The 18,318-nt window shown below is 38.9% G+C and overlaps 1 protein-coding gene and 1 pseudogene across 2 annotated transcripts; both read right to left on the bottom strand.

The window, feature by feature from the left end:
- Positions 1-3,586: 3,586 nt before the first annotated feature.
- LOC139447714 (glycoprotein 3-alpha-L-fucosyltransferase A-like) lies at positions 3,587-8,809 on the bottom strand. Of its 2 annotated transcripts, XM_071229164.1 has the most exons (3): positions 8,770-8,809; positions 6,581-6,700; positions 3,587-5,505 (listed from the first exon to the last, which is right to left on the bottom strand). In XM_071229164.1, exon 3 carries the CDS (start codon positions 5,492-5,494, stop codon positions 4,340-4,342), a length of 1,155 nt encoding a protein of 384 aa, XP_071085265.1. In that variant the 5' UTR covers positions 5,495-5,505; positions 6,581-6,700; positions 8,770-8,809; the 3' UTR covers positions 3,587-4,339. The 2 variants fall into 2 exon arrangements, with proteins under 2 accessions (XP_071085265.1, XP_071085266.1); XM_071229165.1 differs by lacking the exon at positions 6,581-6,700 and having other exon boundaries at positions 8,770-8,799.
- Positions 8,810-16,055: 7,246 nt separating this feature from the next.
- Positions 16,056-17,167, bottom strand: LOC139448430 (glycoprotein 3-alpha-L-fucosyltransferase A-like; annotated as a pseudogene).
- Between the last annotated feature and the right edge of the window lie 1,151 nt (positions 17,168-18,318).

The raw sequence follows: 18,318 nt of genomic DNA, 5'->3' as shown, positions 1-18,318 counted from the left end.
AACAAATATCAAAATACAGTCGAACCTCGCTTATCCCGACACTTGCGTTTTCTCAAATATTTTCCGGATAACTGGAAATCTGAGTCACTTGTTAACTGATGAGAATTTAGTATTGAAACAGCTGAAGAAATGCTTGTTTAGCCAAGTTTAGATAACATACACGTCCCTTTAGAGGGTTTGAACTGCAAAACAAGCGTGGTTGCTGTACGGTAAGTGTGACACAATAGTGTGTAATTTTCACGGTGGAAAAAAAAGGGAAACTCACTGTCCGAATTTTCGGATAAAAGAACACTCTTATATGGTATATATTTCACTGACCATCAATATTGTCCGGTAGGATAGGTGTCCGGTTATCTTGGGTCCAAAAAAGGGGAGTTCCACTGTAATTTAGGTGATCGTAGTTATTGCAATCAGGATACAGTATCTACATACAAAACAATATAATTTTAAGAAGTCGGTGCATACTGTATATTTGCTGACGATGCTGCCCATGCTAAATAATTTCAACTTTTAAAATATATTATTTAATATATTTATTATTTTATATATATTAAAATACATTTTATCAAAAAGAACTTATAAAAAGAAAAATAATGTTTTAATAGATCAAACATATAACTTAGAAAGTGGTTAACGACTCTGAGTCAATGCGACAGCCAAAACCAACCAGACCAAACACGATATACGATATTATATGGCGTAATGATATCACTGAGTCTAAGTACTTTTTTATTCCGTTGAACATTGCGGTTGAAACGTAAAAATGTGTATGCAGTATGAGGCTGCCGTATGACCGAACATATGTCATGATCATACGTGTTTGTTTCATGTTATGTTCAGTTTTTAATTGTTTTGAATTAACATCATATTTTACTATGTTACTATATTGAAAACAGCATTATTTACTAGCAATAGAGTATTAGGTCCGAATCACAAGGTAAACAAAATTCGTCGGCTTCACATAAGGATTTATCTCCCTTTACCTGTTCGGTGGCCCATTCAACATGAAATTGTATATTTTAGTAGAAAAACTCAATATTTGTCTTTTAGTGTGTATAACTTACATATATTCTGATTGAATTTCATCAGAAATTGTTTCTGTTTCCATTAGTTGGAGGTCAAAACGTAGATTGTCTGGACTTTTATGGAAGAAAAGGATAGTTGACTGTTTAAGTTAAATGCTAGTATATGAAGTTAAATCACGACTGAATGCTTTGACTGACGCTTAGTTTCTGAAAATAAAGTATTTGGATGGAAGTAAGCAACTACATTCAAATTGAAAAGTTGCCACAACGTGTTTGGTGATTCAGAACTGTGGAAGACCTAGATTTGCTTCATTTGGAATAGGGGACACGGGTGGACCAGTCGTCTAAGGCGCCGCGATTCGCTGTGCAGAGTTGCGTCCCTTGGGCATGCCAGAAACCTTTGATTGTGGGTTCGAATCCCGGTTCGCCCCGATTATGTTTCTAGGTTTGTCAGCACCATACCCATGCTCGTGGGTTTCACCGAAGCGGTAAACGTCTAAGACCTGCATCACTTCGAGCTTTCCTCCAACATTAAGCTGACACGCCGTGATATAACTGGAATACTGTTAAAAGAGGCGTAAAACCCAACTCACTCACTCACTTATTTGAGGTTATTACATTACAGTAAGGGTTGGGCGGAAGTGGAAATAATGTGGTTCAGGGACTGTGAGACCTGCTACTAAATGCCATGGACCAATAGAGTCATTTGGGCCACACGTAGTGCAATAGCATTCCGATAATGTACTGCTAGAATACAGTTTACACAGCAGTATTGCTCGAACTGCATAGACCCTTTAGGTGATAAGAAAGTTAGGTAAAACGCCATTTCTGCCTTTTAATCTAGTTTGGTAACCTAACACGACATGATATTCCCGTTTTCATTTTCGGCTCTTACTCGTAATTGTAATAAAGAAGTTGTTCATCCATTAATTCTTATCCTTGCTTCAGAAAGAGCGGTTTAGAAGCCTTCCGACAATAATGACATGCACAGATGTGACACCTGACAACGCGACAAAATGAAGAATTTGACTAAGTTCGGCCAAATTTCTTGCAACGGGGCCTGCGTGGAAGAAATAGCTCTTGGGGCCAGCTATCCAAAACTATATAACATGTGCGCGACAGATGCGGAGCCTCATCATTTCTATATTTTCATATATCCCAAGTTAATACACATGGGAAAAACGTTCATCCTCGTCATTTCTAAATTATCATATATCACAAGTTAATACACCTGGAAAAACGTTAAGCCCACTCATTTCTATATTTATACTTGTCCGTGAAGAGATTACTCGTTTAATAAACATACAGCTGTATTACATATTATGTAATACAAACGCGCGTGCTCATATACTGCGGGAACGAAGTTTCAAGAACATGTATTTAAAACTCTCAACATCTCTAGGCTTATTCAACGACATTGCGTGTTGAGATGATAGATCACAAAGAGGATCACGTGATGACCCCAGAAACCCTGTTGCTAGACTGACGTCACATGGCATTGTTTCACAGGTGGATCTTGCAACAAAATTCCACAAATTACGCCATATGGTATTTAGACATTATTGTAGACTTTTGGGTGCAGGGTTACGTTCCACAAAGCGATCGTAGCGCACGACAGTCGTACGTCTATGCAAAAATATGAGAGTTACGATAACCTTAGCGCCTCGAGAGCTTTGTTGTGTGGACCCTTGGATACTGAAGGCGGGACGTTGAATGGTATTTAATAAATACGTGTCAACCTTTGAAGTGTTTGAAGTATTATTCTGTTCAATTGGATGTTGCTTCACGACACAGTCAGCAATATTCCAGGTGCATCATGGAGATCTGTATGTAATCGAATTAGGGTCACGAATAACAGTTGTTCAGCGTATATGCAGGCAGGACGAACGAAAGACGGAATGAATGTTTCAGTTGAATGTTTCAGTGAATGGATGGCTGTAAATGAATGAATAGACGTTTATGCTGCAGTCAGCAATATCTATGTTTACCAGTGGACAACGCTGTTTGGACAAGTTGACACTCAATCATTAAGGTCAGACATTGTGGCCAGGGCTTTGTGATGCTCAAATGTCAGGTACTGGGATTGCCCCTATCCCATAATACTCACAAGAGTAACATAACAGCAACATCTGACTTTAAGATTTTTAAATGCAGTATAAAAGACAATTCATCGTCAAATGTACAAGACACTTCAAGGATAAGCTTCCTCAGTGATGTAGGCCTATTACGTAAACAGTGAATGTCACCCAAAGTACTTGCGAGTATTTTACGATCTTTCTGTGGACTAATGTAGGGGACTGCATATTTTTACTTGATATCATGATGCAAAACAATTGGGTTTGTAGCCTGACAACATGTTCACCAATCGGGCTGAGTTTACCACTCTGCTGGCAGATATGATCTGCATCAGCATCATTGTAGCGGCAAGAAACACAGTATAAAACTCTCACCAAAAAGTTTATTTTGTTGTATTCACATCGTTGCTGCCTTACCGTTAGCGTTATCAAATACATACGTTGGTGATGATGAGGTTCAGAAAACTACAATGACAAACAAAACACTTGTTAGGTTTTCAACACATTTTAATATTCAAACTGCAAACGTTTAGGCAGTTGGCTGGGTTTGAACCCCGGACCTCAGTAGTAACAAATGCTTAAATTATTGGTTCAAGTGATTTACTCATTTAAGGAAGGACACTTATGGACGTTTGTTGATATTTCAAAACATTATAATTAAGTATTTTGACACCTACTGAGGCCAAACAATTTAAATAACAGTCAGATAAAGATCTAATAAGGATTCCGGTATGCAACACGGGTTGGTTGGAATAATCTAGTGTAGGGGGTAAAGGTGGTTGACCAATGACAGCTTGGAAAATGAGTAGAGCTGTGACGTAGGTACCGGTTTAAAAAGGGAAAAAAGGCCCAAAATCGGGAGCAGCTGGAGAGACTCACTCTAGGAATGGTGCACCCACTCTCGGCTTGTTGTCACGATCTTTCGAACCCGAAACCAAAATTAGGCACCAGCAATTCGACTGAGACTGAAGCTCGTACAGTCAATATTTATATTGGCATTTGTATTAACACTAGCCTCCAGCGTGACCATCAGCATCGCAATCAGCACAAACACCAGCATCGACACATGCAACATCTGGATCTTGAGCACGTGTACTAACGAGCACACACAGAGAGCAAACAAAGGGTCAGTTCTTTAACTAGTGTATTCAAAGAATCAACTGGGGACTCCCACTGCCTCGTGTGCAAATCTTGTATTAATCTTCAATGATTATGACACGTTTCGTACATTCCCAAACACTACGGCAGATCTTTTGGCTGTTCCAGGCATTGTCCATCCTTAAGCCAATGGTTCATATCTGTGTAAGATTTTCTCGTAGTATTCCTATGTAACTTGGCGCACAGCTGACACCTCCAATCAAAATCTGTTCCTTCTGAATAAATGTATTCATACTTGAGCTTCTTTTCTAAAATCGCTCCCATGGCTGTCTCATTGCTCTCCAAATATCGGATATAGTTCGCCAAACTCTTTGGACTGTCAAATGATGCTGTGTTGATGAAGGTTCCTTCTGGCAGAAGACGTTCATAGTCAGCGCCTCCACGAACGATGGGAATAGCTGAAGTCCTAAAAGTGTTGTAGAACTTCTCTGTTATGTAGTCTTTACATAGAGAATTTTCGAACGAAAGATAAAATCTATACGTGGTGTTTAACAGACCAAGACACTCGAAGGACCTTCCTTTTGGACAGTCATAACTCTTATTATTTCTGCAGGCGCCATAAATGTCGACATCAATATGTTTCCGCAGTTCTCCAACATACACTTCCCTCTTTGAGGGTGTACCACAGTTGCTTACAAACCAAGCAATAGATCGGCTTTTCCGTCTTACAACATCACTTATATTCACACTGCCTCCAGTGTACACTATCCTATTGTAAGGAAATGGTATATCCGAATCCAGTCGGTACGTCAATGTCCAGTTAAAACGTCCATTCCAGTCAGGACGGAAAATCGTTTTTGTTGCATAGTGATGAGGTGCTTCCCATCCATACAAAATCCACACCTGGTCCCTGTCCGAGTTTGGGTGTTTTGATGAAGGCAAATGAACAGCATTGACAACCACAGCATCAGCTGATGAAATATGTGCCTCGTTCGTACTTATTTCACACGAACGAACGTAACAGTGGGCGAAGGATTTGGCTGCCCTGTACCAGGGTGGGACGCTAATCCACACAATACGTTTCGTTGGTCCACGAGGGGTGTCTGTTGAGGTAATGACCATACTTCGTCTTTGAAGTACGAGGGGATGCTTTTGAGAGACCTCAACTTTTGTTGAATTGAAAGTTTTGATTTGGAACACAACCATATCTGGAATAACTGTCCAATAGAAAGCTACAGTAGCGAGAGTTGTCATTGACAGACATATCAACAAACATCTTTGGCAGTTGGAATTCATTATGTCCGAAGCTGAAAAAAGGTGTTAAAGAATTATCATTGGCATGCTCCATTATCGGTAAAAGTAGTCCGCTTCGATGGTCGTGCCTTCATTTTTTAACATTCAATGGGAAATGAATGCAGTGACATCTGACCAATTCAGCTAATCAGAATGCAGGAATTACAATGAACGAAGAGATAATTATCAGTTATATACATTGTAATGACTAATGGCTAATTTTAAAACACTTCGAATACCGATTTACAAACCACATGGGAAAAACTGTATCCAGGCCGGACACTCCTCCTCCTCCTACTACTACTACTACTACTACTACTACTACTACTACTACTACTACTGGGGTGGTCGGGTAGCCTAGTGGTTAAAGCGTTCGCTCGTCACGCCGAAGACCCGGGTTCGATTCCCGACATGGGTACAATGTATGAAGCTCATTTGTGGTGTCCCCCGCCGTGATATTCCTGGAATAATGCTAAAAGCAGCGTAAAACCATACTCACTCACTCACTCACTCACTACTACTACTACTACTACTACTACTACTACTACTACTACTACTACTACTACTACTACTACTACTGCCACCACCACTATCACTACAACTAGCACCACGACCTCGACAGGCACCACCATTCTCACCACCACCACTATGACTACTACCACTGCCACAACGACCACCCTACCACCACTATCACTACCATAACCACTACCATTACTACCACCACCACCACCACTATGACTACTACCACCGCCACAACCACCACCCCACCACCACTTTCACTACCATAACCACCATCATTACTACCACTACTACTACTACCACCACAACCACCGAATTCTCTGTCCCTTTGGACACCAATGTGGTTGACAAGATTTGGGAAATAAAAGCAACAAAACCTTTTCCACATACATAGGAAATCACTGCTAAGAGCAGAGTCAATTGTACGAAAATAGCTTTTACATGAGCATGTGTTCATGGATCACTATAAACTAGTGTTGATACCACGTGTTCGCAAAAGTTGAGCGTATCCTTCCCCACCGGTAGCATTGTCACAAACATATGCAAAAGTAAGGCAAGTCACTTGTTCACCTTAAACATGGCAAATATGAGTACTTCGTGTCGAAATGTCACACTTGCGTCCCAAGTTCCACGTTGTCCGACTCCCCATCGTTCTCGGTGCCTTAGGTTTGATACATCCCAATCTATTATCTGAAAAGACGATTATGCTTGTCGTAAGAGACGACTAACGGGATCGGGTTGTCAGGCTCGCTGACTTGGCTGATGCATGTCATCGTATCCCAATTGCGTGGATCGATGCTCATGATGTCCATCACCGGATTGTCTGGTCCAGACTCGAATATTTACTCGAAAGCCGTCATATAGCTGGAATACTGCTGAGTGCGGCGTTAAACAACAAACGAACGAACTGACATTGGGAGAGTATCCGTGTTTGCTACCAGAAATACAGCCCATCTGGCAATCTGAGTAATGCAGGAGGCTGCAGTGTTGGGGAGTCTTGACATTTTCCGAAAAGAAATAATAATAAATAATAAAAAATCCCTTTTTATTGCTCTTTTGCCATGATTCGGATTCGCGCATTTTAGTCCGACGTTATATAGCTGCAATACTGCTGACTTCAGCATTGAAAAACATTTCTCAGTCTAAATTTGGTTGCATGTAAGTTAAACATGTCTTATCTATGTCTTAAACTTATCTAATCTATATCTATAGGGAAAATACTGACACGCACATATATAAATGATGTCAAGCAATTACTGACGCGCATGTAGAAATATATCAAACGTCATTTATAGTTGGATACCCCAATAAACGCAATAGAAAGAGTACAAATGACGTTTGATATATTTGTACATGCGCGTCAGTAATTGCTTGACATCATTTATATATGTGCGTGTCAGTATTTTCCCTATAGATATAAATTAGATATATCATGTATGTATATTTCTATCTCCACCCCTTGGCCACACGGATTTGTAAGGGTGTGGCTTTTCTTTATGTAAAAAACAAACAAAACAAAAAATAAAACAACAGCAAAACTTTTGAAGAATCTATGATTTGATAAACATTATAGCATCTATAAAATGGATCTTCAAGAGATTCGTATTCATCATTGCATAAAGTACAGCGATCGTTTTCTCTTATTTCCAATTTAATAGGAACATTACCACAATTGCTACAATTCGGTGTAAAATGAGATAAGGGAGAATATGTGTATTACTATCCACAGAACATTTCCGATTTATGTCGAAGCTTTTTTGAAGATAATTGTGTATTTCCATGGTGTTTAATTTAAGTATTTGGGGACTTCACAAGGTCAGAAAGTAACTTACAAATGATATTTCCTTTGATCTTCCGTTTTATTGTACCACTGTATCATGAAGATTTATCCAATAATTTGGAATGGAATGCATTAGTTTGAAATGGAGACGATATGATCCAGTTAGGCTAAACTCGTCTTTAAAGCATCAAATTACTTTCAATGCCAAATGTCAATGTCCAAACTCGAGACTCAACAACATGTCTGATTACACCGGCCCAGGCTGACCAAAGCGGAATTCCGTCAGTTCTCCACGTGACACCCACACTGTAGTCTGTACCCTCGTCCTGAGTCATGACCGTGGAATTTATATTTTTTAGATATTCACTTTTACTAAAAGCCTAGGCAAGTCTAGATCAAACTCGCCATGTCTAGTTTAGTTGATTCCAAAACAGCTGAAGAGCAAAGGATCTTTCACAAAAAATATATCTTTATTTTCAATAAATGTTCTCATTGATTAAGTGTTGGTCCTGACATCTAGGTCTCCATTTAGGTTCAGGTGAGTAGATTTATAATTTTAACTACAAAAGATGTATTTCTGCGATATTGATTGATTTTCGATGTGGGTATTTAAATATAACAAAATAATATCAAATATATGTAATTTATGATGTAGTAAAAACCTGTATTTTGTAGTCAACCAAAGAAGATCTTCAACACCTTAGATTATATATTGTTTTGAAATGTCTCTTCATGAACACGTTCCTTATTTCAATATTGAATTCAATTACACATGTACACAACATTTATATATTTTACATGTATACGACGGCTATATGCGCAAGTATAACCGCAAACACAAACTCGTGGTTGCTTAACATTTTTGTGTGTTAAAACACCTGTTATTTTAAAGTGGAAATATAAACATTTAGTCTGTTCTGGTAACGAATTCTAACTATTGTTTCCTGAATTAAATATTATTTAAAACACATGAGCCTACCTCTTGCTGCAATGTGTGGCCCAGTCAGTATCAAATAGCCATGTCAACGAAAAGGCAGACACTTCAGGTATATACATCTTATTGCATGTAATGTGACACCAGATGTTGTTGTCAACCAATACTCATGGTGTATACAACCATAGACATATGAAACATCAATGCTAGGTAATAACCATTTTCGATTTTCTTCTCGCAGGTGAATATATGAAGTTAAATAAGCTATTAGAACTCTTGTATGCCAGCTGGGACCATGTCAATATACCATATATGAAATGTATTAACACGTTGAACGCATTGACAGAGAGTATTGTTATCTTGAACGGTTTCTGCAAACGAAGTAGACATTTGGGATTCCATTTATGCACACGGAGATGTTTCATTAATAAAATATGCCAGTGTTTGTTTGAAGGAAACATGTTCTTCGCCGATTTTGCTGCAGGCTCTTTGCAGGGTAGGAGAACACAAAGACCAGTGCAAATACAAGTCTGTTTATATCTCTTTAACGTGTTATGTCTTTGTGTATATATATTCACATAAAAAAAGTACACGTTTACTTTTCTATAGTATTATATATATAAAGTACAAGATTACTTTTCTACTTTTCTTGGATCACTCCATTCTAATACTCAGGCAACATAGGGTAGACCAGTCAGTGCCTTCCGCAATGACCTACATGTATGTTGTTTTAAGGTGTATGAGAACGGGACTTGTTACTAATGGGGAGATACCAATAAAGATGGCCCAGGTTGACCCAAGCGGGATTCCTTCAACTAGTCAGTTTTCCATGCGATACTCACAGTGTAGTTTGTCTCCCAGACCCTAGAAAATAAATTTGAAAAGGACTCAAACTCAAGTAAAGAATGATTTGGCAAGTCAAGATTGCCTCCGTTCTGGCCCAGAAATCAAGCGTTGTTTGGGGATCTATTTGGATTCAATTTAGTAGCTTTTTAATTTTAACTTCGAACATTATATTTTAGGGCTAAATGTTAAACCACTGACACCGGTACATTCGAAGTTATTTATATCTTGAACTAGAATATCGAATCATCGTTCATTGTCCGATGTCAATACATACACCGGTGACAAGTAAGGATATATGACAGTTAACACCATCGTCTATTTATTATAATCAGATTTACACGTATGTGCATTACTGCAATGGACATGTACATGATCACGCACTTAGTATTATCAAACACTATTTTCTGTTGTGCTGTGTATTTAACCACTTCCATTGACATCTTTCCTGGTTGGTTTATCTATGTTTTATATTCAAAAGCAATTTGTTATTTAATTCACTGAATCATGTAGTCTGAATGTTAACAAGTACATACAAAATATATATTTTAATTGCATTGCAAAAGACGATATATATCTTCCATCATTTGCTTGCTGGCTTGCGTTTTGTTGTGTTCACGGAAAAACATTCCCGTAAGTCAATGCGCTCATACCACAATAAGTCCAGTTTGGCCCATCGATCGGCCGGAGCTACCGCCCGTTATCGCAGCTGGCCTTTAGTTATATCATCTCACATGGCTAATGAATATCCTAAGTGAGCAAGAACCTAATCGATGAGGTGTACTTTATCTTCCTTATTCGACTTCTAGTGGAAATCTGATATCTCAATTCACAGCTGTTTTTATATATGTTGCGCTAAATATTCGAAACAGAGTTAATGAGCTGGTTTGAACAACATATGTACAGTGCCTCTATTTGAAATTACACGCCGTGATATAACTGAAATAATGTTAAAAGCGACGTTAAATCCAACTCACTCACTATTTGAAATTACTACAGCTCTCCAGTTTGAAAAAGTGTGTGTGTGCTGTTTAACGCCGCACTCAGCAATATTCCCGTTATAAGAGGGCTGTCTGATAAGAGCTGTACTAAGAACACCGGTTCACGCCGTCAGAGCACGTTGACACGTTCACAACACGATTCCTTGAATCATGAGTTGCCTTATGAGTTGCTAAGGATATACCAAAATATTTTAAGCTGTAATTTTCTTTACACTTAAATTGTGTGTAATGCCAAAAATGTCGAAATGTGTATTTGTTGTTTTTCACACGAATGTATTATGGCGTCAAACATGCATGTACAACGATAATGTATCCATAAACGTGGAAAGATTAAACGTAAAAACAACATATGGGATTCACTACAACACGCATTCACAGGCTATCGACGAAGAACAGATTCAAAATTGTTAAATTGATACAGGACTCAACAGAAAATCGGTTTAACTGGATATCTGTTAGTGAACACAAAATTGTTGCATATATTTAAATGTGATATTATAGTTTACGTTAACAAGTGAGAAATCTGATTAACTTAGATAATCGTTATTGCTAATAATTGATTAGGAAACTATGTACATTAAAAACACAATCATCGGGTAGTTCACGTTCACTCGACTATGACACATTCGCTAACTCTTATTATAGAACAAAATATCGGTGTGCAGGGTTTTCTGAACTCCCAACATGCATGAATTGATGGATGCGCTTATTCAGGCATGAAAATAGTTCATTGGTTCATTTTGCTTCCACACATACGTCCTGATTTCTGGAGATGTGCATGCTATATGGTATCTAAGACATAAATATTCAAGCTATATTTCTGTGACCTGTAGATTATTAAGGCATACCCATTCACACAAATGGTTGACAGCATGAACAACAATGCATGTCCCTTATTTGAGAATATGATTACACACAATGCAACCTGTCACACATTGGGTATTAATCTTGTATTTATCACTACCGAAATTAAATGTACACATGCTTGCCAATTTTTAAATTCCGAATAAGTAGCCACAATTTTCCCATTGCCACCGGCCCATGACAGTCTATTCTAAGGGATGAGTGCCACTATGTCTTTAGATGTGAAGCCCTTCACCAACAAATATTATTGAAAATACCAAAGAAATATCAACAATGATTGAATATACCCGCACTAAAGAAAATTCTGAATAATCTGAAAAACAAAAACAATTCGGAAATGTTCTTAATAACTATTAAACCAAACTAAACATTAGATAATTAAAAACATTAATTTGTAAATGTTACATCGACTGTGTGTGCATCTATTTTAACAGTGTATACAACTGTTTATGTACCAAGGGGTAGGTGGGTTTGTTGTATAAGACACCTTGAAACGTGTACATAATCAACAAATAAGTTGAGCTGTGGACCCATTGTGATCCAGAATAATGATTAGTGGTCTAAATAGTCTTATATATGTACCGCTTCCTTTCTGTAACAAATCTGAACACATTACACAATCATAGCAAATGCATTCATAGCGTTTGTTAATAAAGTATTACTTGAACATAACGTTTTTGAATTTTCAAATCTTGTGGTCTGTAAATATAACATAGTAATTATAAAGAAACCTAAATTGCCCATTAAATTAATCAATGTTAAAACAAATTGTCACAGATTCTAATTTCATCGCTCGCTCTTATTGTGAGGATGATCAATAATGGGATGGCTGAGTAGTTCAAATATATTCTGATGTAAGAGTCTAAACGTCCTGATTAACTATAATGCTCTCAGTCAGCAAATTTCACCAAATGTTTGACATATATTACTGGTAGGAATTGGCACATATTATTGTGTGGAAGTGGAAATAATGTGGTTCAGGGACTGTGAGACCTGCTACTAATTGCCATGGACCAATAGAGTCATTTGGGCCACACGTAGTGCAATAGCATTCCGATAATGTACTGCTAGAATACAGTTTACACAGCAGTATTGCTCGAACTGCATAGACCCTTTAGGTGATAAGAAAGTTAGGTAAAAACGCCATTTCTGCCTTTTAATCTTGTTTGGTAACCTAACACGACATGATATTCCCGTTTTCATATTCGGCTCTTACTCGTAATTGTAATAAAGAAGTTGTTCATCCGTAAATTCTTATCCCTGCTTCAGAGAGAGCGGTTAAGCAGCCTTCCGACAATAATAACATGCACAGATGTAACATATGACAACGCGACAAAATGAAGAATTTGACTAAGTTCGGCCAAATGTCTTGCACCGGGGCCTGCGTGGAAGAAATAGCTCTTGGGGACAGGTGTCCAAAACTATATAACATGTGCGCGACAGTTGCGGAGCCTCATCATTTCTATATTTTCATATATCCCAAGTTAATACACATGGAATAAACGTTCAGCCTCGTCATTTCTAAATTATCATATATCACGAGTTAATACACCTGGAAAAACGTTAAGCCCACTCATTTCTATATTTATTACTTGCCCGTGAAGAGATCACTCGTTTATTAAACATACAGCTGTATAACACATTATGTAATACCAACGAGCGTGCTCATGTACTGCGGGAACGAAGTTTCAAGAACAAGTATTGAAAACTCTCAACATCTCTAGGCTTATTCAACAACATTGCGTGTTGAGATGATAGATCACAAAGAGGATCACGTGATGACCCCAGAAACCCTGTTGCTAGACTGACGTCACATGGCATTGTTTCACAGGTGGATCTCGCAACAAAATTCCACAAATTACGTCATATGATATTTAGACATTATTGTAGACTTTTTGGTGCAGGGCTACGTTCTACAACGCGATCGTAGCGCACGACAGTCGTACGTCTATGCAAAAATATGGGAGTTACGATAACCTTAGCGCCTCGAGAGCTTTGTTGTGTGGACCCTTGGATACTGAAGGCGGACCATTGTATGGCATTTAATAAATACGTGTTAACCTTTGAAGTGTTTGAAGTATTATTCTGTTCAATTGGATGCTGCTTCACGAAACAGTCAGCAAAATTCCAGGTGCATCATGGAGATCTGTATGTAATCGGAATAGGGTCACGAATAACAGTTGTTCAGCGTATATGCAGGCAGGACGAACGAAAGACGGAATGAATGTTTCAGTGAATGGATGGCTGTAAATGAATGAATAGACGTTTATGCTGCAGTCAGCAATATCTATGTTTACCAGTGAACAACGCTGTTTGGACAAGTTGACACTCAATCATTAAGGTCAGACATTGTGGCCAGGGCTTTGTGATGCTCAAATGTCAGGTACTGGGATTGCCCCTATCCCATAATACTCACAAGAGTAAGATAACAGCAACATCTGACTTTAAGATTTTTAAATGCAGTATAAAAGACAATTCATCGTCAAATGTACAAGACACTTCAAGGATAAGCTTCCTCAGTGATGTAGGCCTATTACATAAACAGTGAATGTCACCAAAAGGACTTGCCAGTATTTTACGATCTTTCTGTGGACTAATGTAGGGGACTGCATATTTGATATCATGATGCAAAACAATTGGGTTTGTAGCCTGACAACATGTTCTCCAATCGGGCTGAGTTTATCACACACCTCGCAGATATCCCCTGCATCAGCATCATTGTAGCGGCAAGAAACACAGTATAAAACTCTCACCAAAAGTTTATTCATGTTTTTGTATTCATATCGTTGCAGCCTTACCGTTAGCGTTATCAAATACATACGTTGAGGATGATGAGGTTCAGAAAACTACAACGAGAAACAAAACTCTTGCTAAGTTTTCCACACAATTCAATATAAAACTGCCAAAGTTTAGGCAGCTGGCTGGGTTTAAAGCCTGTTCCTCAGTAGTAACAAATGCTTTAATTATAGGTTCAAGTGATTTACTCATTCAACCAACGACACTTATGGACTAATGTTAATATTTTAAAATATTATAATTAACTTATACTTTTAATAATTTGAAACGTTGGAGTGAGTGTTGTGCTCGTACAACCAATGCCTCTTAAACATATATGTTTAACTACACTTGAAACGTGCAGGACTAATATAAAACTGCAAAATACTAGTATCAGTTCATCGTGTAACATTCTCTGTTTGTAATTATCACGCATTCACTTGTAGTAAAATGTACTACAAGTTTGTGAACTGGACTGCGGAATTCCCCTTTCAGTGTTCTCAGTACCACACTTCTAACAAGTCCTCTTTTGTCGGAGTCGGTTGCGATCAGTCGTCCCATTGGCCAGTGGAGTCTAGGTGAGCTATGGTCCATGACCAGAACAATATTAGTCCACTTGCAAGTAAAGATACAAGATTCACTTTCCACCAACAAGACCAGAATACATTTGCAAGATACTGGATCCTTCGCCATCTCCGCTGCATGTAGACATCGTCATGATGAAAATGACCTTAAGTGAGTGGGAAGGGTTTTACACCACTTTTAACAGTATTCCAGTTATATCACGGCGTGTCAGTTTAATGTGTGAGGAAAGCCCGAAGTGATGCAGGTTTCAGACGTTTACCACTTTGGTGAAACCTACGAGCACGGGTATGGTGCTGACAAACCTAGAAACATAATCGGGGCGAACCGGGATTCGAACCCACAATCATAGGTTTCTGGCGTGCCCAAGGGACGCAACTCTGCACAGCGAATCGCGGCGCCTTAGACGACTGGGCAACCCATGCCCCCAAAATGACCTGAAGGTAATATAGACACATTTGACTTCTTCATCATCAGTAGATGATTAGGCGTTTAAGGATTGAGATCGTCAGTTCTGTCAGATACAGTTGTGAAGTGTCGGGAGTTTACAATGGCTTCAACTTCGTACAATATTGTTCGATATGACATCATTCAAACGTTCATCAAACTCGCTGAGAAGAGGAAAACGAACCTGGTCAGACGTTCCCAAACGCCAAAGATATGGCTTGCTGATCTAGGGTTGAATTTCCAGTCAATATTACCTTTCAGAAGGTAAGACTCATTACGTCCCTGGCTCTTTTCTGCTCCTGCTTGTTGCAGTTCTTTAGCTGCACTGATAAAGATAGTACCATTGTCACACCATATTTCTTTGACAGGTCTTTTCGGGCTATGGACATTGAAGCATGAAGGAACGAGTCTGTATCCAGAGAATTTGCTGTCTCAATATGGACGCCTCTGCTCACAAGACATGTAAAGAATGCACCAAAGTGTTTTATATTATCATTAACATACATTTTTAATAATTTGAAACATTAGAATTAAAGTGTTCGGTTCGTACAGTCATAAACATCAATATTTATATTGACATTTGTATCAACACAAGCCTCCAGCGTGACCATCAGCATCACAATCAGCACAAACACCAGTATCGACACATGCAACATCTGGATCTTGAACACGTGTATTGAAGAGCACAGAGAGAGAGCAAACATAGAGTTAGTTCTTTAACAAGTGTAATACAAGAATCAACTGGGGATTCCAACTGCCTCGTGTGCAAATCTTATATTGATCTTCAATGATTATGACACGTTTTTACATTCCAAAGCACTACGGCAGATCTTTTGGCTGTTCTATGCACTTTCCGTCCTTAAGCCATTGTTTCATATCTGTGTGAGATTTTCTCGTAGTATTTCCATGTAACTTGGCACACAGCTGACACCTCCAATCAAAATTTGTTCCTTCTGAATTAATGTATTCATACTTGAGCTTCTTTTCTAAAATCGCTCCCATAGCTGTCTCATTCCTCTCCAAATATCGGATATAGTTCGCCAAACTCTTAGGACTGTCAAATGATGCCGTGTTGATGAAGGTTCCTTCTGGCAGAAGACGTGCATAGTCAGCGCCTCCACGAACGATGGCAATAGCTGAAGTCCTGAACGTGTTGTAGAACTTCTCTGTGATGTAGTCTTAACATAGAGAATTTTCAAATGAAAGATAAAATCTATCAATCTGCAGGCGCCATAAATGTCGACATCAATATGTTTCCGCAGTTCTTCAACATACACTTCCCTCTTTGAGGGTGTACCACAGTTGCTTACAAACCAAGCAATAGATCGGCTTTTCCGTCTTACAACATCACTTATATTCACACTGCCTCCAGTGTACACTATCCTATTGTAAGGAAATGGTATATCCGAATCCAGTCGGTACGTCAATGTCCAGTTAAAACGTCCATTCCAGTCAGGACGGAAAATCGTGTTAGTTGAATAGTGGGGAGGTGCTTCCCATCCATACATAATCCACACCTGGTTCCACTTGGTGTTTGGGTGTTTTGATGATGGCAAATTAACACCATTGACAACCACAGCATCAGCTGATGAAATATGTGCCTCGTCTGTACTTATTTCACACGAACGAACGTAACAGTGGGCGAAAGATGTAACTGTCTTGTACCAGGGTGGGACGTTCATCCACACAATGCGTTTAGTTGCATGTGGAGAATCTGCTGAAGTGATGACCACATATCGTCTATGAAATACGAGGGGATGCTTTTGAGAGACCTCGAGAATGGACGTTTCTCTTGTGTTAACTTTTGTTGAATTGAAAGTTGTGATTTGGAACACAACCACATCTGGATTAACTGTCCAATAGAAAGCCAGAGCAGCGAGAGTTGTCATTGACAGACATATAAACAAACATCTTTGGTAGTTGGAATTCATTATGTCCGGAGCTGAAAAAAACGTTGTAAAGAATGATTATTATGGCATGCTTCATTACTTTTATGGACAAACATTGTGTCCTGAACACTACCAAACTAATATTCAATATTCCTTGGTGTTGTGTGTGCATGAAACTTCTACATGTATTTGCCCACGTGAATTCCGGCTTTGTTGGTTGGTATGTTGTTTAACGCCGCACTCGGTAATATTCCAGCTATATGACGGCGGTCTGTAAATAAACGAGTCTGGACCCGACAATCCACTGACTAATATCATGAGCATCGATCCACGTAATTGGGATCGGTGACAAGCATCAACCAACCAAGTCAGCGAGCCAGACCCGCCGATCCCGTCAGTCGCCTCTTACGACAAGCACGGTCGCCTTTTACAGCAAGCATGGGTTGCTGAATACCTATTCTACCCTGGACCATCACGGGTCTCCGGGTTGGAAAAGGACCCCAATGCGAGTCAGTGAGCATGGTTTTACGCCATCGTGAGCAATATTCCAACTATATCGCGGCGGAGTACACCAGAAATAGGCTTCACACATCGTGCCCATGAAGGGAATCGACCCCGGGTCTTCAGCGTGACGAGCGAAACGCTTTAACCTATAGGTTAATACACCTCCCCACATGTGTTTGGAACATTGCCGACAAAATAAGACCAAATAATGTTTGAAATTTAGAAGACTATGTTTGATTGTTTTAGAATGAACTCAATCATGCACATTGTAATGACTAACTATGTCCAATCAATAGTCTGATGCTGATGCTTATATCGTGAAAAATAAGTCCTAGCAATGTTACGTTGTGCATCCAGGTCTACAGAGGCGAACTCGCTACCTTTGAAGATTTGAACAATCAGCATGTGTTGTAGTGTGCAGCAGTGCGCAAAGTGTTTATTCTGCACACGTTAAACTCCACACAGTCAACTGAGTACAGGGTATTGAGAGAGCTGATTATATTTTACAACACAGCTTCAGGGCGTTAGCTAATCTTAAACCACTTCGAATATCGATTTCAAAACCAAATGGGAAAACCCACTGCTACTGCTATTATGAGTTAAAATGCGTCTAAAAACATTGGAAAATGGTAACAAAATTGTAACAAATCAAACTGTTGATAACTGCAATGGTGTGGTTGAATAAGGTA

Source organism: Haliotis cracherodii, unplaced genomic scaffold, assembly GCF_022045235.1.
Source record: "Haliotis cracherodii isolate W230 unplaced genomic scaffold, xgHalCrac1.p SCAF_7, whole genome shotgun sequence".
Lineage (NCBI taxonomy): Eukaryota > Metazoa > Mollusca > Gastropoda > Lepetellida > Haliotidae > Haliotis > Haliotis cracherodii.
Note: the sequence above shows the minus strand (reverse complement) of the source record. Positions and strands in the feature narration are given on the sequence as shown.